Source organism: Polypterus senegalus, unplaced genomic scaffold (genome assembly GCF_016835505.1).
Source record: "Polypterus senegalus isolate Bchr_013 unplaced genomic scaffold, ASM1683550v1 scaffold_1680, whole genome shotgun sequence".
NCBI classification, from domain to species: domain Eukaryota; kingdom Metazoa; phylum Chordata; class Cladistia; order Polypteriformes; family Polypteridae; genus Polypterus; species Polypterus senegalus.
In genome coordinates, this window is record NW_024380866.1 from 2,455 (window position 1) to 25,000 (window position 22,546).

Here is a 22,546-nt window from a genome sequence, read left to right on the forward strand (position 1 = left end):
CTGTGTTTGTTCACCAAAATTTCTTTTTTCTATCTCTGCAGATCAGGACAACATATTCATGGACGTCACCAAGAATATATATATATTCACTAACCTCCTACAGGGATTTTTTTGATTTCAGTCTTTTTAATCCTGTTCCTAGTAGCAGTTTTCCGTTACCTCCAGTGACCAGGCACCTCCTCAATAGTCCCTGTGGCTACCGAGGGGTTATCAGCTTCTGCACAGGTAAACAATTCCAAAAAATAGTTATTAAGAGTGCTTTCAGATTATGTGTACTTAATTTCACTGTTACTGTTCCTAATATACTTCACTTGAGCATGGAAAAGGTGCTATATAAATAAAATGTATTATTATTATTACTTCCTCCTTAACCTTTCTCTTACAGTACTACTAAAATATTGAAAGATGTCCAGATATTAAGACAGCAGCAACTGTGTTACGGGTGACTGGAAGTGTTTACCACAATGGAGACTCCAGTCCATCTAGCAGCAGAGCAGAAGCCCTTGTTGACAAACCTGACTCGGCAATAAATCAGGCATTTCATAAGAGACAGATAAGCACGAGGGTGGGTACACTCAGCTTTGAAAGGCCACTGCAGTGACAGAGCAGTACGAGTAATCCTATTGCTCTACTTATACTTGCAGAGACCAAAATAAAACAAAAAAAATAATTAGATAAAGCCCACACATTGCCAGGTTAAGAGTACCCTGAGGGGAACTGGTGCCACACTATGGGGTGCTTCTCATTGTGAACCCACTGCTCCAGGCGTAGGCATTGCGTGGCATTACAGAACACCACTTGTGATAAGTGTTTGAGCACTTTAATAATCGTTTCTGCTGGAGATCCTTTATAGAATTGTTTCAGAAACTCAGAAACTTGTAATAAAAGACTAAAAACAGCCCATTAATGTGATAAAGTACTTTATCTCACATCAGAAATAATAAATTTAAAAAGGCCATGTGAAAATAGGATCCCATTGTTAAGTTGAAGCAGGTTTTGATCTCCCCTCTAATCTTTAGCCTAGTCAGAATATTACCATGGGGGGGAATGTTTCAAACTAATTTAAATACGCAAACAAACAAGAGTACTGTAACAGGAAATAAAAAACAGAAGAATTGCGAGTGTGAATAAGTATGTCACAAAATATATTTTGGGTGCTTCTCTCTTTAATTTTTTCATTTATTTATTTCAGTGACACACAAGACAGTGAAAACTGTCAAAGCTGGGAGGGCAGGCGGGCTCTAGCAAGTACTGTTTTTTTGATAGTTGAATCATCTGCAGAGTGAACTTGTGCACTTGCGGCTCCAGCGCACGCTCAAAAGTTGTCATAGTACGCATTGGGTGAGAGTTCAACAATAATGTTGCCCCTAGTCATTTGTGCAAAGTGGCTACTTTAATTCAAGAAACTGCATCTGAAGTGTCCGCTACGGATGTGACTCTTAATGGCCAAAAGTTTATGTGCGTCCTACCAACGATTATCCAATCAAAATCCATTCCCTGCTAGAACCCACCCTCTCGGCTTTGATGAGTGATAGTGACAGTTTGATTTTAGGACTTATTTCATGCTGTGCATGTGTCACTGAAATAAATAAATTAACTACATAAAGAAATAAGCAACAAAAGTATCTTATTGTGTTACACCTTTAATTAATTATACTTACATGTCACAGTACTATCTACTGTATTTCATTTTGTCCAAAATGTTCCTCCATCTTTGAAAGCCTTTGGCCACCAGAGTGAACTCAGCCAAACTTGCTAATCCTTGGCGAAGTGCGTTAGATCCTACATCCATTTATTTTATAATAAAATTAATATCAGGGTAGGAGGGACCTGAGCCAGTCCCAGCTGCATAAAACATAAAGGAGGGAGAAACCCAGGACTGGGTGCCAGTCAAAGATTGAAGGGGCCTTCTACTCACCCTTACAGAGCACCAGTACTCTGGTTTAATCAGCAGTGTTAGCACGTGTACTGATATTCCTCAAACCTCAACCCATCAGGCAAATGTTAGTGTATCGCAGCGTTTGAATCCCCAAGGGGGACACCTGCCCCAGATTCGATTAATAAATCTCAACCGGAGAGTTCTGCCACTTATGTATATCAACTTTGAACACTGGTATCAGCAGTCTTAGGGGCCCAATGACTCTTCCAGGACCAGCTCAGAGTTGTCACTTGGCCCAAACTGGATGTCTCCGAGCACAAACAAAAGTCTCTGTAGCAATAATGAGAGAAAAGAAAGGAACCAAAGCTCTGTACTAACATTAAGCAGTCCTCGAAATAGTTTGGGGCCTTCTTGAGATGGTCGAATATAAAATCACAATGCTGAACTACCCAACAACTAACTAAAAGAAACCCCACACAGTCCTGAATAATGCTGAACACCATAAAACCTGACACAAACAAGTCAAAGCTGTACAACCATACGCAATGCCTGTGCCCCGGACCAGTCCAATTCGAGAAGGCGACCAACAGAAACGGCACACATCGCGGTCCCTTGCTGCCACCTAGCGCCCACCCTAATCGCAGCTGTTTATACGGATATCTTCAGATCCCCTTAAATACACACAGCGCCCCTAAATTGATACTGCCTAAATGCATATTTGCATGCAACACAACGTGTCTACGGTGTACAAGCGGAGTAACGCGTGGCGGTTAATGTCGCCGCTAAGACGCAATTAGATCCAAGATGGCCATCGCTCCGGCTGTGCAAGAGCCAACATGGATACTACTGCATTGCCATCGGAGCTACCATAAGGTGTCACTGTTGGCTTAAGGCTGATACCGCTCCACTACGCTGTAATCAGGAGAGCTGCAGGTCAGCTTCCGTTCAGGCACTGATCCGACAGCCTTTGCCGCCGAGCGAGTTGCTCGTCTTTGCGGACGTGGTTTAAGCCGAAGACGCGACAGAAGTTACAGGGTCGGAATGTGAAGCACGTGGACTTGGAGAGCTAGGCGAGGCGGATGTGGCCGGCTGCGAGGCTCGCGGTCGGTGCGCCTCGTGAGTTTTCAGAAAGCAGGATCCAGGCGGAGGCGGGGAATTCCACGAAAGCGCGTGCTGTTGCGTGCAGGGGCGGGGCGACAGGATGAGGTTAAGGCCGCGGCAGACGCTCTCACTTTCTCCCGCCCAGCGCGCCGAGCTGCTGCTGCTCATAACCGCTACAGGTGAGCCAGTCAAGCGCCTCACACCGACGACTCCGCCCCTTAGTCGGGGGCCACAGGCACCGCTTAGTAAAAATTCAGGTTCTTGCAAAACGGAAACTTGCAGCAAACTTCAACAAGTCTTTTCGTGTTCCTGCCTCTCCACCTGCCTTCACGTGGGGAAAAAAACAAACCAACAAAACACGCCGTGGGGTCACATCCACTAACGCCGTGTTCGGAGCGTCAGACTACAGTAACACACATCGTTCAAGCCAGGGCTTTTAAACCAATTTTAATGACCCAGATTACAATTTAATTACAAGGCAAAAAGGCGAAAAATAAAACAAACGCATAGTTGCGTCACCTCAAGGTTATGTTACAGCTATTAACAATAATAGACTTCAATTTGGAAATGCCCGACAAAATGGGCTTCTGGGTGAAGCTTCAAATTCCCAAAATATTTTACTTTTGTTTAAAAAAATAAAAACAACAACATATACCCAGAGCATAAATCCATTAACACAAAAAAGACAAAAATGACAAAGGGAAATAGAAACCCCCATAAAGGCCATTATTTACTATTTAAAAACACAACTTAAAACACACACAAAAACAGAATGAGACAAAGACGGAGACAAAAATCAATTACATAATGTGAAAGGCAAGAGACTTGCGTTATAAAATAAACCCTCTGAGATTAAGGCAGCGATCAAAAGGATACGAGTAACAGATACAATTCTCATTGTGTTTGTTTTTTTGTTTTTTTATTTAAAATAATATTCACCCACCCCAAACTAACAGCACACCGCTGAACCTGCATTGTGAGGAAACTTGCTTAAAACTCCATTATTTCAATATATATAGATATATTTTCCATGATAAAAAAAAAAAAAACAGGTTCAATAGTTTTAAAACTGAGGTGACTGGGCTGGGGGGGTCGAATAAACGTTTCCTCCTTTTCAATTAAAATGTCCATCCAGTTGTGTTAGGTGCATCTTAGACCAGGGCGGTCACTTTTGTCGTCTTATCTGCAGTTTCTGATTCCCATTCATTGGAGGAATCTCGTCATGAACTGAACTCCTTGCTTATCTAATATTTCACATCTAAAAGTACATTACAAGGTATGCTTTGCTCTTTTAAATGTTTTTATTTTTTTTAAATCTGGACATTTACCTGAAGATTTTGGACGTGTATAGTGTGTGTCATCCCAAAGGGGCATGTGGAAAAGAAGGTGGGAGAAATCTGCACTGTAGCATCTGGTAACCCTGTTAATGTCTCCTATTTTAGACAGCAAAGAGATTGTCATTTGCACCTTTTTTTAAAAAAAAGCCTTATGAACAATTCAGAGTGCAATACACATTTATAGGATTAAAAATGTTTGGAGAGTCCAGAATCTGCTTTAAGGAGTTCAATTAAAGACAACCTCCTCTCATTGTGGATTTGGTTAGAATAAAATCAGCAGCCAATATGGCTGTGCAGGATTGGGACTTACCCACCCCTGGCCTAGAGCCAGTCAAGGCACAGCAATGTTCAGCCTTAGGACCCCCTTGGGTATAGTCTGTAAGCAAGAGTCCACTGTCTGCCATGGAGGCTGTTGCTGACCAAATGCCTAGCAACACACACAAGATGCCTAAAATGTGCACAATTAGTGTTTTAATAGGACTTTTTTTGGAGAGTGAGCCAGAGACTGCATTCCAAGTGCAGGCACCTCTGAAAATGCTGGTCATAAATTCGGGTTCTGGGACCACAGGGCCTACCGCATCCCGAAGGCTGGTCTGGTTAGTTTAAGGCACCAACTAGAAGGGTGAAACAAACCCCTCCAGTGCTTTTGGGGCAAGCAGTGTGAGATAAGGGTCAGGGTACAATAGAATTAATAAACGTCATGCTGCTTTGCCAAGATTAATAGGTTGGGGGACTCTAGAAGATTGACTTTCATCATTATAAAACATAGGCATCATAAGTACAAAAGTCCTGAGCAGGTTTGGGGAGACGCCCCATGATCTGAGTCCCTTTACCATCTAAGTTCCACAGGACACTGTGTGTCCACTCATCCACAACATTAATGGATGATACTAGGTGGATGTATCGCAGCATTAGGCAGGGGGTTTTCTGCAAGTAGACGATAATTTAAAATTGCTCCCTCCAACCATGTCTAGGGAGATGCCTTCTTAAAAAAATAAGCCCTGGACTGGCTCAGAAAGATGGAACATTCAGAAAATGTTAATTACTGCCTTTCAAACACATTACCTGGGTGCCCCCATCAATATGTTCACATCTGACTGTACCCTGTACTGAAAACCAGATTGACAAGTTAAGTGCAGGTGCAGAATTGAGGTGGACCCAGCCAGGCCTAGAGAGAGAGGGGAGTCAAAACAGGACCATCCATTGGAGAATGAATGGTGTACATAATAGAGAAGCTTTGGACCAGAGTCACCGAGTGTGTGCAAAGCAAAAGCAGAGCTTAGTACAAGCAAGCTTGGAACACACACACACACACGAAGAAAGAAAGGGGGGAAAAAAAAACAGCACTCCAGCAGAGGAATCGGATTTAGAGCATGAATGTAACCAGGCCAGGCTAGACTGGGCCAGAGAGGGTCTGCACACACTGTGGTAAACGCACGTTTTGAAAGAACCATCAAAAATTTCAGGATACAAGTTAAACCAGGGCTTGCTCTATTCTACAACTGGCACTGCTCTAGAATATGCCATTCACCAGCCCAGCACAATCAGTTCATGTTGATGCATGTGTGCCCTTTACAAAAAGGGCAATTTGCAGACCACCAGGCAAATCAGGAATCTCTGTTTTCTAGGCTTAGTTGGGCAGTAGCTCTATGCAAGTCTGTGGTGACTCTGCGGGCTGGGCCCAGTTCTTCCTCCGGATTAGGTTCGGGGGTTCGGTTATACTTGTCATCAGCCAGAATTACCTCATCCAGTTCTTGATGGGGACTGTCTTTTTCTGCCCTCACCTTCTTGTCATCCAGTTCCTCAGCACATGCTTCCATTTTCTGATCTTCACTCCATCGTCTTTTGAAGCGCAGTTTAAGGGGAATACATTTACTGGCATTGCCAGCAGCGGCCGGTGTTCCAGGACTCTGAGGGATGCTTCCAAAGGAAACCGCTGGGGTTGTCTGAAGCTCCATGTCCACAGGTTCTACCTTAGGCAATTTTGGCAGTCCAGGTTTGCCCGACATTGTAGACATTCCACTGTTAACCTTCACACTACATCCTCCAGCTTGGCTAGAAGATTGGGTGTTTTGCAACTGAGAGTTTTGGATTCTCCCATCCTGTTGTGTTATTTGCATCCCACACTGAAGAGGAAGATTAGGAGTCTTAAAGACATCTTCATCCAGATCCTCATCACCAAAATCCTCCTCCTCTCCATTTCGTGAGAGTTCATCCTCACTTATGTCTGTTACTTCTACATCTTCCTCAGATTCAATGTCAGAAATAGGTTCTACTTTTATCTGGGGAACACTGCCACCACTCAATGACCCTGCTGATGAGCTGGACACCATACCACCCACAGAGCTAGCATCGCTTGCTGTACCATCCACTGCGCCACTTGGCAAACTGTTTCCATTACGATCACGATTTCTTTTACCCAGGGGTGGCGGCTGAAGCTTAAACTTAAACGGAGAGAGGTGATCTTCAGCTGGAGCAGGTAACTGACCACCTTGAGGCTGGCTGTGTAGACTATGCAGCTGGTGCTGTCCTTGGGCTCCAATGGCCTTGTCAGGTCGCTGAGGCTGAGGCACAATGATGTTGGGGTAGTGCAGGAAAGCCCGTGGGCTGAGGTGGTAGTTGTAGACACTCTGAGTATGCGCCTGCAGATAGCGCTTCATGTCCTCGGGATTAAAAGAGAAATGGCTATTATACATTGGACTCAGTGTTGGTGATGGAGTGTAGTTCACATGGCTTGGGGTCATTGGCAAAGCTGGAGAAAGCTGAGGCGCAAGGAGTGACCCACCAGGGCCAGGTAATGGTGAAACAGGGAACGGACTGAGAGGATCCGGGTGTACTCGATGTGGCCGACTATGACCTGGGTAAACTCTGAACAAGGATTCAGGTGCCAGTCGTGGGTGAAGAGGAGGGATAGCCCGAAATCCACTGGGAGCAGACATTTCTCTTCCTCGATCATCAGGGGCTGCACCACTAACACCCCCTCCACCTCCTCCAAGCCCCTCATCAATTTCAGAGTTGACGGAGGTGCCATCACTGCAGTCACTCACTGATCCTCGTGCCATGCGCCGTGCCACAGTAGAAAAGACATTAGGACTCCGCAAATCATCATTTGGAGAGAGCACATCAGATGGAGTGGAGGGTGGAAATCTGAAGTGAGGTCCTCCAGAGGGCACAGGTGGAGCACTTTGAGGCACTCCACTACCTGCAAGAGTCAGAAATTGGGTTACTACACCTCTGAGAAGTCACAAGAGCAAAAGAGTCAGAAATTGGGTTACTACACCTCTGAGAAGTCACAAGAGCATTTCATGAGTTCATCAAACATAAGGTGGTATGCACAGAGTTTACAGTTACAGAGCCAACTAGATCAAGCTTACATCAAAACAACGAGTTTCATCAGTACATCTTCCTACCCAAACTACAGGCTAGCAGACAGCAAGAGATACTAGTTAAACACAGAACCCTCCCAGCAGAGCAGAACTGTCAGGGGATGCTCGCTCTGCTGTTCCCACTTCTGCTTTGCTGTACTAAGCCCAAGCAGCACTAAAGCTCCCTGCTGGGAAGGCACTTGACAAACCTGAGAAAAGTGGAAACAACAACTCTGTGTGCTTTGCCAGCAGAATTTCAACACAGCACTTTCACACCAGGTTTAAGACAACTCACTAAATTGTTCTGGATAGTAATACACGATTATAAAAGGATGAAAAGTCTAGCAAGACAAAAAACAAAAAGAAGTGACCATTTATGCTTCAGTTGCAGTGCACTTGCCTCCATTTCCCATGTCAATGAAGGGGTAGTTGACAAGAACTAGCTTGTTGAAGTTGAATTTATAGGTGAATCGTTTTCCTTTGGTCTTGTGAAGGATCCGCTTGTTGTAGTAATACCTGTGATTAAAAAAAAACAAAAAAAAACTAACTTAATATGCTGAGATTCAGTTTAATGAGGTACACACATAAAATGAGGCTTGCACAGTACAGTTCAGTGAGAATTAAAGGGAAATTGATCAATGTTGCCCAATTATGGCATAATGATAATAATTTGGGGTGTGCAGCTTCTGTATTGAAGACGGTGTCTTACACTTTCACTGGACTTAAATATTCAGGGAGACTCAAATAGTGAAACTGGTTTCAAAATAATACATTTTAGATTTATTCTGGAGAACAAGAGCAAGTTGTCCAAACTGGCTTCTCAACCATAAATCAATGTATGCTCTGGGTGCTAAGCTATCTTGCAGCTGTGATGCTGGAAAGGTACTTTGAGGAGCCGATGAATAAAGATCAAAGCAATCAGTTGAAAAGGCCCAGGTTCACCGAGGAATTCTGACTAACAAAGTCAGCAGGGATGCCAGTTTACGCCAAGTCATTTTTCTCCCCCACGTCCCTGGATACACGTGCAATGCAGCATCCAGTTCTAGCAAGAGACATTCAGCACCAAATATATGAAGAAAGCAGGGCTTCAGGAAGCATCAAGGATAATAGCCATAACTGCTCCATAACCGACATTTCAGCATTCCACACTGGCAAACTACATATCTGCATGAAGAAGCACCCCCCTCCGCATATTCAGTCTATATACTGAGGCTACAGCGACATGTCAACCCCCACAACATGGAGGACACTACTTGTTTGTAAACATCACAATGAGGATTTGTTGAAGTCCAGCTGCAGTATGCCAAGTATGAGCTATTACAACTTGACCAAGTAGACAAAAAAGGCACACTTCAAGAGAGAAAGGCCAACACAACGGGCATTCACAGCAGAGTCAGGCACTATATATAGCCCAGTATTCAGGGAACAAAGCCGTGCTATTGCACACGGATTAAAAAGATGACTGCAAAATGTGGGTTTCTTGCTGAATGGCTGGTCATTTAACTGCACACACAAAGTCAAAGTCCTACATCACACCATTTTTAACAGTGCCCACTCTGTTAAATGTGTCACATCTGACCTGAGCGCTCGACTGAGCTTGTCATAGTTCATCTGCGGCTTGCACTTCCTTGCACCCCAAAGACGGGCCACCTCGTCAGGATCTTTGATGACGAACTCTCCATAATCGCCCTGCCAGGCAATGACATCATGGTACTCCTCCTTTCGCAGCAACTCCAAAATGAAATGCCACAGCTGGATTTGCCTTGAGCCTGGGCTTGACTCTGGTTTGTAGGCCCAATCTGGGAATGCAAACCCTGTCAAAAAGAAAAAGAAATTAGTGAGAGGGGAAAAACTATTTTAAAATATAAACATGTGCAATCCAGAAAAAAAAAAGACAGTCACAACCAAATTAATTTTTAGGTTATATGGGCAACGCATACATCCACCAAGGTGACCCAAACCCCAAAAACAAGTTTCTGAATATTTAAAAGGAGGGAAAAATAATAAAACTGTGTATGATCACCCAGAGTGGGCTCCTTTACTCCTCACGGAAATGTACACAAAAGTGACAGGTGCCTTACACACCTGCGTCACTCTTTCCAGAGGCACAGAGTCCTTGCCCACGCTGCAAGGAAACCCCCAGCCCATTCATTTCTTAAAATGACAGCTTCTATCACCAGACCTTCATCCTACTGAACATCATCATCACCTGAAACTAACACCACCATCCTAGTAAGTCTGTCTCAGAAGTGGCAGGCTAGCAACTTTTATGTCAAGCGCTAAAAATCAGCAGAGGAGCCCACACTTCGTATTAAACAAGGGAAGCTCTCCCTGACCTCAATGACCTCATTCCAAGTCAAAATGCTAACCCTCTGGGACAGCCTATAATCTCAATTACAGCTCCTAAACAGACCAATCAGGGCTCATTAAAAATTTAGATAAAAGCGTGATGGGTAATGTCTGTCCAGAGAGTAACCGATGAGGTAACCGTCTCTGGTGGGGCTGCAGTTTTGTTTTTTTTTCCCCTTCCTTTAATCAAAAAGGCAACAAAATATTAAAGAAAGATACGTGTAATTTCAAAATTAATATAAGAGAGACAAAATGTTCCACTAACCAAAAAAAAAAAATTCCTTGCGCCTTTCAACAGTGTATGTGGGGCTAAGTTGGGGCAGTGTGAGAGACATCCTATCCAGGGCATCTGATCTCACAGAGCAAGTTGACAGGCACCAGGTCTGATTGAATGAAATATTCATCTGCAGTCTGTGCCCACAAGACATCCTTTCTTAAAAGCAGACCGAGTACGAGTCAGTTAAATAGATTACCTTTCCAGTTCATGTGAAGCCCCCTAAATCCCAACATCCATGCGACATCCAATCCAACACATAAAACCCCAAATCTAATGCAGACACCTCTCTAACAAAATTGCAGGCCGAATCAATTGCCACACAGATGGGTCATAAGTGTAGACAATTCCTTCAGCTGGCCAGCACGCAGGCTTTTGTCTGAAAAGCACTCTTACGTCAAGATCTCTTCTTGCACTAAAGAGTGGCTGGCCTTGGAAAGTCAAAAATAACCAAGAAAAATAGTAACAGCCCATTGTATGCCAGGCATGCACAGCTCTAGCAAGAACAGACGAAGCTCCTTCATCTCCAAGACTGAAGTTGAGCCATACTGCAGCTAGCTACCTACCCAAGTGGCACAAAGCATGGCCTCTCTTTCAGTATATCAATGACTGCTCGCACTCCCAATTCTCAATTGATTCCAACAGACACATCCACCTCATCAATCCCTCTGGTTAACAATCACACTCTTAATGAACCATTAGCAGATCACCTGCTATTACAAGCTCCCCTTTGAGAAAGGCCTGCCCCAAGGCCTATATCATGTCGTTCAACCTGAGGTGAACATCAAGGACACAGGGGTTCACCGTAGGACCGTGCATGTACGAGGCTAGTCTAGCTTTGTAAGAAACCCAGACTCTGCCCGTATTAGCAGTCAAATAAAGTGCTGGGTCCCGCTAGCAGCATTAAAAACCTGTCATGTGCTACAGCCTGCCAGCTTGTTCCGCACAGCAGACGAGCTGTTTGTAGCATAACTGTGCACCCAGGTGCAGGGGCAGGACTTCCTGGATTTTCAAGTTGAACTGGTCTCAGCAGGAAGTCACTATTGTTGTATAAAACCACATCCCAAAGCCCGCACTTCCTGTCTGAATAGAGGCTCTGAATAAAGTGCATAAGCCATGTTCTACCACAGGAACTTAAACAGCAGAACAAAACCCCATCCCCTCTGGCAAACCACTGCTACCACCCTCCTATTAAATCTACCCATCCATCACCTCCACAACAGACTGAATGGATTCTATGTCCTTGTCAAAATCCTAAAACAAAAAAAAAATAAGTAGTACGAAGTGAAAAGAACGGGTCACTTGTGTTGCTGCATCGTAGTGGATCAAGTGTGAAACTGGGTTACCTTTACTACTGGGGCAGTCCAGACTTACACATGGTGCTCAAGTCAATGCAGACAAGTAAAACCTCAGAGGAACAAGATGCTGGGTGCCAGCGTCTGAATGTAAAAACCACAGGCATGCATGTCTGCTGCCGAAAGGAGGTAGAGCAGGTTCAGCCATGCCCCAAAAGCAAAACCAAAAAAAATAAAATAAAAAATACATGCAACGACAGCTGAAAGAGTGGAGCCTCCAAATGTAAAAATGTAGTTTTAATTCACAGGCACCTGTAATACCATGCTTGCCACCAGTATAGTGGAGCTGAAGAACCCTGGCACAACTTGCACACTAGTCTCAGAGGGCCAAAGTTACATGAGACAGATCGATCTCGGTCTTCTAGTCTGATGATTTCCCACACTCTAGCAGGCATTTTCCTAAAACATGAAGGCTTAATCTCGAAGGACTTCCCAATCTGAAGACAGGGTCTTCACCCAAATGACATTATGTGTCCACCAATGCCTTCCCCGAAATGAGCCCACTTCCAGCGCTACCCAGAGGGTGTGTGTGTAGCAGGACTCGCACCACTTTTCAGAAGGCAGAGATTGTGCATCGGTCAGACTTCACAACAAACTGTTGACACAAACACACTTGTGCTCCCCCTCTCCCTTCTCTGGTCTCTGGAAGCCAGTCTCTTAGCAACCGGTCTGCTTCAGAACTAAAAATAAAACCCAGAACGCAGAAGAATCAGAGAAAGTAAATGACAATTAATCCTTTAAAACCGTGAGCACACCAGGAAGGCAGAATAACTTCGGGTTCCTGTCCGGCAAAGACCCCTTTTCTTTGCACTCATCATGCTGCTTACCCTTGGGCCAGACGGAGTGAACGGGAACCCAAAAGGAGAAGTAAAAGATGTGGTAGGGCCGTACAAGAGTTTGGCTCATGAAAGTTGTGTCACTAGTTGGGAGAAAGAAAAAGAAAAGAAAAAAAAAAAAAAAGCAGCAAGGAACATTTGCCACCCAATGTCTTAGTTTTAACATGGGGCACGCACTGTGTAAACACATGAAGATCACCGCCTCCAGCATCGGCTTGGAAACGCTATCCACCCTGCCAATCACCGTCCAAAGATTTAAAACGTCATTTAGGTGGAATCCAGTGTGCATCAAATTCACTTGCCAGCCCAATGCAGCAGTGACCTGGAAGTAGAAACAGCTAGCAGCATACAATCCTCCCTTTCATTAAACCTCTCTCTCTTTCAAAGCTGATTAACTCCAAAAGATCGTTATGTAACACCATCCTCGGCTTCTCCAAGCACTAAAGGAGAGATGAAAGGGACTTTTTTGGACATTGTTCCTCCCTGCAAAACCCCCACATATGAGCAAAATATGAGTGTCAGCAAACAGAAGGTGTGATAAGGCATTGGATGGCTTTAATCAGAAGGATCAACAGATTACGTAGAAGGATAGGATGAAGTATTCTCACAAACGATAGCCAGAGATGATTAAAAAAAAAAATTGAATAGGTACAGAGAAAATGATTACATAGTCACAACTTTCAGCTGCATTCAGTGCCAGGCGATAAGACAAGGGGGTCAGCACCTCACTTTTGTTGAGTGCTCCTAACCTTGTCAGATCTTCAATAATCCCAGCTGGAGAGTTTAACCTAGGGTGACTGCTTACATAAGGACAAGTGATGTAACTTTTCTGAAGCCAGGCGACATCAGAGCTGTTTTTAGCTCGTCCAGTGCACATATCTACAAAGTTAGCGTACCCACTTTTATTTACTTCCACTGAAGTCCCGAAAGTAAGGCAAAGCATTTATTTGAGAAAGGACAGACACGCTCACACATGCCAGGCTAACAATCAGCCAGCTGCACATGGGCTGAGACTGAACGAGACACCATTTTAAAAAAAAAAAAAGAAAAAAAGCTGAGTGCTAGCTTAGGAGCATTACATCATTAAGAGCCGATCGATGGTCAGGCTCTCAGACGGCTGGTTTTAAACACACTGACGCGCACACTTTAAAAATCCAATCACCCATCCCCCAACATACACACACACACCCACTCATTTCTTTTTAGAAGGGGTTTGGATTAAAATAGTAAGCCGCCACCACCACCCAAAAAAACATGACATCACCAGCATACCCACTTCAGTGTGGCTGCCCCCAGTTATTCAACAGTCTGGGATCCTCACCCATCTTGCATACCCACAGAGATGCTGTGTGCACAAACCTCAAATGAGGTTACTCAAATTTTCCAAAAACCACAAGCCTTCAGCTAAAAGCAAGCTCTGTGGTCTCTTGGCTTGAGCAGCCTGGGCTAGATCGGAAATTCCTTATGGGCAAATGTTACCTTGAGTGAGACTAATCAGGATCAAAATACTCCACCTCCAAAGTGCAACTTCAGGTAGAACCTGAACCTAACTATGACTGGGGAACGTGGGAGCTGGGAATGATCTAAATGACCCCCGGGTTAAGGCAACAGTAACCTATTAGAGCAAAAAGGAAAAAAAGCTTTCCTCTCCAGCAACCCTCTGCACACCTGAAGAAACGTGTGTGGAAAGTTCACACTGGATTTTATAGCCAGTATTAAGGAACAAGGGTGTCTGGGAACTGTGGAGAGTGGATGGGGTTCTTTGGATAGCCTCTGAAGCCCACAACATCCCAGCTTCCCAACAAAATTGTAGGGAACATTCAGCAAAAAACATCAATACAAATTGTAATCCTTTCAATTAAACACATACAAATAAAAGTAAACTTCAAAACGCCACCAAAACCCCACAGGAACAAAACAAAGAAAAAACGTTTTTCGCATAAAACTAAGTTTCCCATCAACTTGTTACACTAGACCATATCACATAAACGACATTAACAAATAGGAAAAGGCACAAAAGTCCCACAAATCACAACATTGGTGTCTCTTTGGTAATTGAGGGTTTTACAGGACTGTCTTGCTGACAGACCGGGACACGTTTTAACAGCAAGTGGGACTGGAAAGGGGCATTTAAATTCCTGATGGGGAAGTGCCCAGGAGGAGAGGACCAGTTAAGGTGGAGCTGGAGTGATTGCTGAGAAAAGGTGGGCTGAGACACCCCAGTGCCAACAGGTTAACAAAACTACAAGGCTGAAGAGCCAGGGTCACAATTCACAACAACGTAGAAACAGTGACCCCCACCCACTTGTAAACTATTTATTACAAGATCACACTAGAGCAAGACAAAACATTTCACATGGTGGAAAATTATACAAATCTTTCCAACAACTAAACTAGTGTTATCAGTTATATATATATATATATATATATATATATAAAAAGCATGTGTGCCTACCAGTTAATCCAATCCACACATTAAAGTTACGATCTCAACAACAGCAATGCATTAGATTATCAAAAATGTACCACCATTGGGAAGACACAACAACAAAAGCAGCAAAAGCGCTGGGAAAAGGAAAAGCAAGCAGCTAAAAAAGGTCAAACTGATATGCTATATTCCCAATGCATCTTAAGACTGATCTCATGTTTGCTTGAAGTGGTTTTGCTAGCTGCCCTAGCATTCCACTTTGACCAGATCTCAACCGTCAATCCCTCTTTATGTTTACGGGGTTGTGTGCTATTTTTCAAGCCAACAATCAACACAACAACATGGCCCCTCCATCCAAACATTAAGTGATATTTACAGCAGCTAAAAGGTGAGCATACTACTATCACTCAGTAGTCAAAATCCTACGTTTTCATGCCCTGAACCATTTTGTCTTGCAGTTTTGTGCTACAGGTAAGGTTTTTATGCATAGATTTATGAAAGCTGAAAATCTAGAGTTAAGGAAAAGTGCTTCGCAATTTATATCACCTGCACTTGTAAAAAAAAAAACAGTCCTTGGCGGAGTGGTGGCTCCGAGGCTAGGGATCTGCACTGGCAATTGGAAGGTTGCCGGTTCGAATCACATAAATGCCAATTGGGACTCTGCTCTGTTGGGCCCTTGAACTGCAATTGCTGAGCGTTTTGAGAAGTGAGAAAAGCACTATATAAATGCAAAGAATTATTATTATTAGCAATATGGAAGGTGCTTTGTACATTGACTGCAGGATGGATGCTAAAGTGTGTTGAGCCAATGGAACAGTTACAAAAGCTACATGTCAGACATGGGCAAATGTTTATTTTTGACATGCTGCTCCTTATGAATTGTGCTAAATCAAAAACTGACTTGCTTACTAAAATGGATGAAGACTGAAAAACACTTAACTGAACTGCCAACGATCGTGTTAAAGTGTTGTTCAAAGTGCCCTGTGCCAAAGCTCTCTGAAATCATCTTGCTTTTCAAAGCTAAAACAGCATGAGAGGTTCGTACTGATAGTATCTACAAGTCCCTAGGTTCACCTGTGGGACTTCTTGGACTGCTTGTCACCTTTTACATCATAAACCAGCTCTGTTTAAGATCTTACAGTAACTACCATATGATTCTAACTGTACTGTTCCACCTATGAACATTTACGATTAGTAACATGAAGATCCCCCAGTTCTGGGGCAAAAACTGTAGGCTTACTCCACTAAAATTAAGTTAATAACGGCCTTGTATACATTCTAATTTGAATCTCTGAATAAGAAATTGTAATCAACTAATCAGTGAAAGTCGTTATATGAAATTAAAAAAAAAAAAAATCACGAAACGTTACAGCAATCGCAGAGCTTTGATAAGGCTCATCAAACAAAAAACAAGACAAAACTCCGGATGGAATTCGATGGATGTACTTAAAACGAATTGACCTCGAGTAACTCAAATAAGAACCAAAAGAAAGATGATGCTGCCCACTGCTCGACCTCGACCGGACACCCTTGACCGCTATCTAGTTAATGGTCGCCTAAATGTATGCGACTTGTTTACATTAATGTACGCTTTACCCGTAAGACCATCCGCCCGCCCCTTGTCTTTGCCCCCACGTGAGCAAAGAGCGCAACACCAGCTAAAACAGCCACCACCCCGATCGCGACACATTCCTTTACTTTTTCCCGGGTTAATGTTAATCTGATCAATGGAAGCAGTAGCCGGGACACACCGCTATCTCCCTTGGTCCACCTTAACACCACGTTGTTTTTCGGAAACAAAAAGTTTCTCTGTGCAACAAAGTCTGGCCAGACTCGGTGGAGGGGGAGGGGAGGCGAAAAAGAAAATCGAGACACACACAATAAAGTTAGAGGCCTGGGCGCGACAGGCTTTGCGCGGCTAAAACGAGGCGATCGGTGCGCCGCGCTGCAGCCCAGCACGAGAGCTCCACGTCCTCAACTGAACGTAGACAAAGGGACGCAGCCGGGCACTGCCAACGAGTTAACTTTGAAAAGTTGCCGCAGGGGCCGGCGGACTGCGGGGCGCCGGAGTAGGGAGACAGCAGCAATCAATGTGTGAAGATACAGCACACTTTCACTTTCATTGTAAAACAAAGCGACCCCTACCTCCCGTGGTTCAGGTTCAATGCTACCTTACTATGATCTTAGAAAAAGAAAGGAGATAGAGATCGTTTATCAGAATCGGGTTAACTAATAAACATGGCGCCGGAGAAAGGCAAAGGAGCCCTGCCATAAGACCCTTTCCGACACGATATCCCAGCAGAGCGATTCAATGCAAATGGTTTTCCTTTCTTCCTCTTAATCATTCCCAAATCTCTCCGCCTTCTCGGACTGATAAAAGCACTGTGTTAATCACGAGATTTCTAGGAAGCCCCCCCCCACACACTTTTTTCAACTTTAACCAACAGGTTAAGTGTTAACAGACGAGAACCGACCGAACTGGGGCGGGGGCGGTAAGGGGGCGCCGGGGTGCCTTGGCACCCCTCCCCCTCCCGTAACTTGAATGGGTCCTCCGTGGCAGGCCCAACGTGATCAAAGCTGCTCGTATTTATTTTAAGGGCTTCTTGATCAATATAGAAAAGCAGCCCTGAAGGACGTCAGACTTTGGTCTGGAAACTTTAGTGGGTACACCTCTCACTCCTCGTCTAACTAGTATAATTCCACATTTAGCAAGGTCTGCAACTATCTCTATAATTAGGAATTTGCTCATACACGCTCATCCCTCATCTCTGTATGAAAAGCAATCATTTCAGGTCTTGCTGCCCGCGGGATAAAGGGGGGGGGGCAGCTTCACAGGTTCTAGGTTGAGAGCAGCGCTGTGATTTCGGACCCATGCCCAACTCGAGAAAGTTAACTGGCGAAGGCTTCTTTGTACACCCCGGTTACCGAGTTGGAAGTTTCTTTATATCGCCTCCCACAGACAATCAGACAGGGAAGAAGTTTTTTAAAAAAGTTATGAGAATATGCCATACACGCCGATCAGACCAGAGTGGACCTGGACGTACTTCACACAAGTCGCTTCGGACGTTCAACTTCCGGAAATCATTTACTGATTTAATTACAGCACGATCCACGCGCGACACACTCCTCTCGGGCAGGACTTCAAATAGCTCTTTATAAACTTTTTTTGTCCGCCCCCTTCTCTTTAGAAAAGAACACTCCATATATCCAGGTACTCCACTCTGTAAACCACGCAGCGATTAAACTTAAAAACCCAGCCGATCGGGCCGACTGCTCAACAGGTCCTGTACTGAGGCGCCTCAGGCAGCAACCGTTCGTTCAGCGAAATAGTTTAACACTCCTCCATATATCTGAGCCCTGTGGCCGAAAAGACCCACTTCGAATATGTCGAACGAGTTTAGGTCCCCTTCCTTTCTTTCCTTCCTTCCCTCCCTCCCTCTTTCCTTCCTTCCTTCCTTTTCCCTCCTCTCCAACAGGAGACTAGAAGCTCCTGGCCCTGACCCGGGAGCGGAGGGGTCTTTGGTTTCACTCTTTTACCAAAACAAACACATAACACATGAAATAGAAACCGAACCTGTTTCTCCCGGGGTCTTCATGTCGACAGGATCTTTGGGGAAAGTCTCTCTTCTTAATCCCTTCCTTTCTTCGCGTGTGTTGAGAGTGAGTAAGCGCTTGGAAAGTTTGCCCCCTCCCTGCGCGGCGCTTGGCTGCTCGCTTTGCTCCGTTCTCCTTCGGCTGTCCGTGTCGGCTCGCGCTCCGGGATGTACTCCCCGCTCGGCTCAGCACGGCACGGATCCGTGTCTCTTCACTGCGGACTTGCGGACATTCTCCAAGCCGTGTCTCAGTTTGTGCGGCTCCGCACTCCAACCTCTCTCCACTCAGCTTCCTCCCCCTCCTCGCCTCCTCCTCGACTCCGGTTTAATGTTTCACTCCACGGGGCCGCCCACGCTGGGAGGGGGGGCGCATACACGCTCTCTCTCTCTCTATCTCGCTCCCCCCTCTCTCTCTCACACACACTGACACACAACTACTGACGACACACTCCCCGCCTACAGCTTGCGTCACCATGGAGACCACACAGCGCCGTCAGCTTGCGTGGCGCCGTACGTGCGTACGTGCGTGCGTGGCGCCGACCCGCCTCCTTCCTACGCCACGGAGTCGCTCGTGTGTATTTTCGTCGAGGAGCACAGGAAGCGAGTTTGGAAGGGCGGGTACAGGAGATGGTTGGCAAAAACAGGGATTGGCGCGGGGCAGAGAGCCTAAGTGACAAGGAAGAAAATGTTTTATGCCATGAGTGGTTTTGGTTTTGTAATGAGTTTTTGTGAGGACCGTTTGTAGGACCTTGGAGGCGCTCCTCAGTTTGGAAACTAGCTCAATGCAAAACATCTGGAGGTGTTGACTTTATTGAGTCAAATACAAATATGGCCAAGTAAGACATCATATGGAGTGGTGGGAATTTATGGGATCCTGTCAGTAGCATTAAATTTAAAACTTGTGCAAGCTCTTCTCAGTGTTTTAGTTAGGTCTTGCAATACCATCATCTCGTTTCGTGTTTTCAATTCCCCAGTTTCTCATTTATACCCGCTTGTGAAGTTTCCACAGTCCTTTTTTTCAGAAATTCCGTTTTGGAGCTACTTGAAAAGGTCTAATTTCTGGACCCAGCATTTTCCTCTCTAAGGGTGTGTACATCTCCAGCTACAATCTGGGGGGAGAATACTGCCATTGTGTGGGCTTTGCGTCAGACGCTTGAGTGCCAGAGAGGAAGGGAGGATGAAAGATATGAAAGAAAAAACAGAACCAATCAGGTCATATTTTTAAGAACTGTTAACCAGGGAGATCCAAACAGTTTTAAGACATGAGCAGAATCACTCACTTATCATAGTTCTGATGCTCTGTTTCAGATAAATGCAGTGGTCAAGTAATGACCAGAGCCCATATTTATTAAGCATCTCAGTGTAGGAAAACAGCCTTGAATGTCTCAAAGGTTGGAGTGATGTAAATGTGGTCCTTTCTTCTTAAGAGTAGGAGTAATAGTACTTTATTGACTTTATTAATTTAGGAAACTACTAACCTAGCCAGGATTTAGGAGCGCCTTTGAGCTGTTTTAACTCTCTAGGAGCTGCCAGAAGATGGCATTCAGGCAGATATCAGCACACACATTTTTGGAAAGGAGGAGTGTTTTGGAAATGCTAAACAAGAGTTAACTCATAAAAGATACAGATTTGACAGAGGTGGAAGACTATTAGTAACAAATCTTGTATGTCACATGGTCACTCCATCTACGCAAAGAAGATATGCGCTGTCATCCAGAATGAAAGTGTTGGTAATGTGTTTTGGCCACGGGGAAAATGCAGCTTTGCAATAGTGATGATTTGGGTATGTATCAACCAACCATTTCTGGAACTTTGCACCAAATGCATGAGGTCATACACAGATGTATACATTTTATCATCTCCATGTGAGGTAATGTTAAAACAACCTGTAGTTATGCAAATAATTGGTTTTCCTGGAGTAGTTGTGATTGATGACATGCATAATGATCATTGTCCAAAGTGTGAATGAGCACGCATTTGTGAATCGCAAGAGATTCCACTGTATCAACAAGCAGGAGGCCATGGATTCAAACTGTATTGTAGTAATGAGTATATAATCCTAAAGATATTTGGGGCTTGATGTGGGCGGAATGTCACAGGTATGCTGTGACAAAGCTCTGGGACATTTGTATTGTACTTTACAAATCCAGGAAGGTTTATGGAGGCAGGCAGGGTATTGGTTGGATAAATAGTGCATTGCTGAAGATAAGGGGGAATCATGGAAACAGACAGACGTGTCAAGTGACTCTGGAAGACGATTGGGAACACTTGAAGAGTGATCACTACTTTATAATCCTCAATAATACCCATGACTTGCTTCAGATACTGTTATTTTACAAGGTATTTACCGTGGCCATAACAGTAGGAAGATGATTCATCTGAAAGTACAGCTGAAAATCATTTATTGTTAAATAAATATGCACATTATCGGTCTTAACTATCATTTTGTGTGTGTTTCTCAGTCTTTCCATCTCAGTGCTCGTTACAGAATTATTCTTGATGTTGTTGCAAAGTGACCTTTATCAATGCTGGATTCCAGAGCACTTCATGAAAGTGTCCTAAACCTTCTATTTGAACGTAGTCATGTCCCTTTGAATGTTATCTTTGTGGTGAAGCCTTAGTATCAGAAAACTACAAAGTGTCATAATGATTTCCAAGGAATCTATAAAAAACCTTCACGAGTGCCACTTTGAAGCTTGGGGTACCGTAAAATTGTGACATCATTCATTCTCCAATGTGAACTCTTATTCCTGGCTGGGCATGGATGTAGGACGCTTCATAACTACTTTTTATGTCCCCCTTCTTATCTTAGACCTCTAATGCAATTCGTAAGAGTAATTCTGAGAGGCTTCATAAATAGGAGTACCGTTGTGCCTCTTGCAGTATCTCCTCATACCCTAGTCTAACAAGAAGAAGCACCAACCAAGCTATGAAGTTATCTAAAACATGCCAGCCTATAGCAGAAGGTGCACACATAGTTGCACACGCTGAATGCAGCAGATGTAATAACAGGGTTTTAATTTGCATGCCTGCCTCTGCATTCTTTTGGTGCTTAAAGGAAATTGTTTTTTGCAGGTGATTTCCCTGTCATATAAATATTGAAAAACTATCAGAATTGTGTGTATTTAAACAAACAATCGTCTTAATGATCTGTATTGCTCAGAAAACATTAATGTTGTGTGATTGTACTGATAGCAAAACTAAACAGTCTTCTTTATTGTTAACTAACTCAGTGAAAGACAAGGTTTGGAGACAGGAAGTCATTTTAATGAGGCCATCAGCATTGGTTTTATTTTATTTTCAGCTGCACCCAGCATGGTTTGGTCCCTGGCGCTACATGAATGAGACATACACTTGGGGTGGTGAAGGCACTTCGCACTCTGGGTTTAAAACAGAAATGAGTCATTAGTCTTCTTTACACCCATCTCCCAAAACGTATCAGGAGGTGGCACTCACTGCCCCATCACAGCCTTTCAATGTAAACCTGTCCCTTCTCATAATTCTGTTATACACAGAAATACAGTTGACTCCAGGATCACAATATCAAAGGTGATCATCTGCTAAAATGGTTACTGCCTTCACCAAAGGGAACTAGAGAAGGGAAATATAATGCCAAACATGAGACACCTCCATCATTCATCTGAAAGCCTCAGGTGGAAACAAAGAACCCTTCAGTGAGTATCAGTAGGCTCTTGTTTAAACGTTAGCTGTCAGGAAATAGCTGAACGGTGCCATATTCTGGACAATGGATATGCCATGAACATGTAATGCTGATGCTTCTGAAATCCTGTAGAGCAGGGTAAACTGTCATTTCTCCAAATGTTTTTGATTTATTGTCTTACTGGATTAATTGGTCAGGGAATCCTAAAATAAGAACAGGTTTTGACAGTTCCTGAATGCAGCTTCTAATAATGCGCGCCTTGTAAATTTCAAATCAAACTGGTATCTCTGCTAAGTACTGCCTAGACAAGATGATAATGCATTGGAGTAAAACAAGGGATCCAGCAGCCACCACCATAGAAGCAAGAT

The 22,546-nt window shown here is 44.0% G+C and overlaps 1 protein-coding gene across 1 annotated transcript; it reads right to left on the minus strand.

The window, feature by feature from the left end:
- Positions 1-3,411: 3,411 nt before the first annotated feature.
- Positions 3,412-18,879, minus strand: LOC120520397 (ETS domain-containing transcription factor ERF-like). The gene is made up of 4 exons (XM_039742799.1): positions 18,499-18,879; positions 9,262-9,496; positions 8,083-8,198; positions 3,412-7,519 (listed from the first exon to the last, which is right to left on the minus strand). Exons 1-4 carry the CDS (start codon positions 18,518-18,520, stop codon positions 5,925-5,927), a joined length of 1,968 nt encoding a protein of 655 aa, XP_039598733.1. The 5' UTR covers positions 18,521-18,879; the 3' UTR covers positions 3,412-5,924.
- Between the last annotated feature and the right edge of the window lie 3,667 nt (positions 18,880-22,546).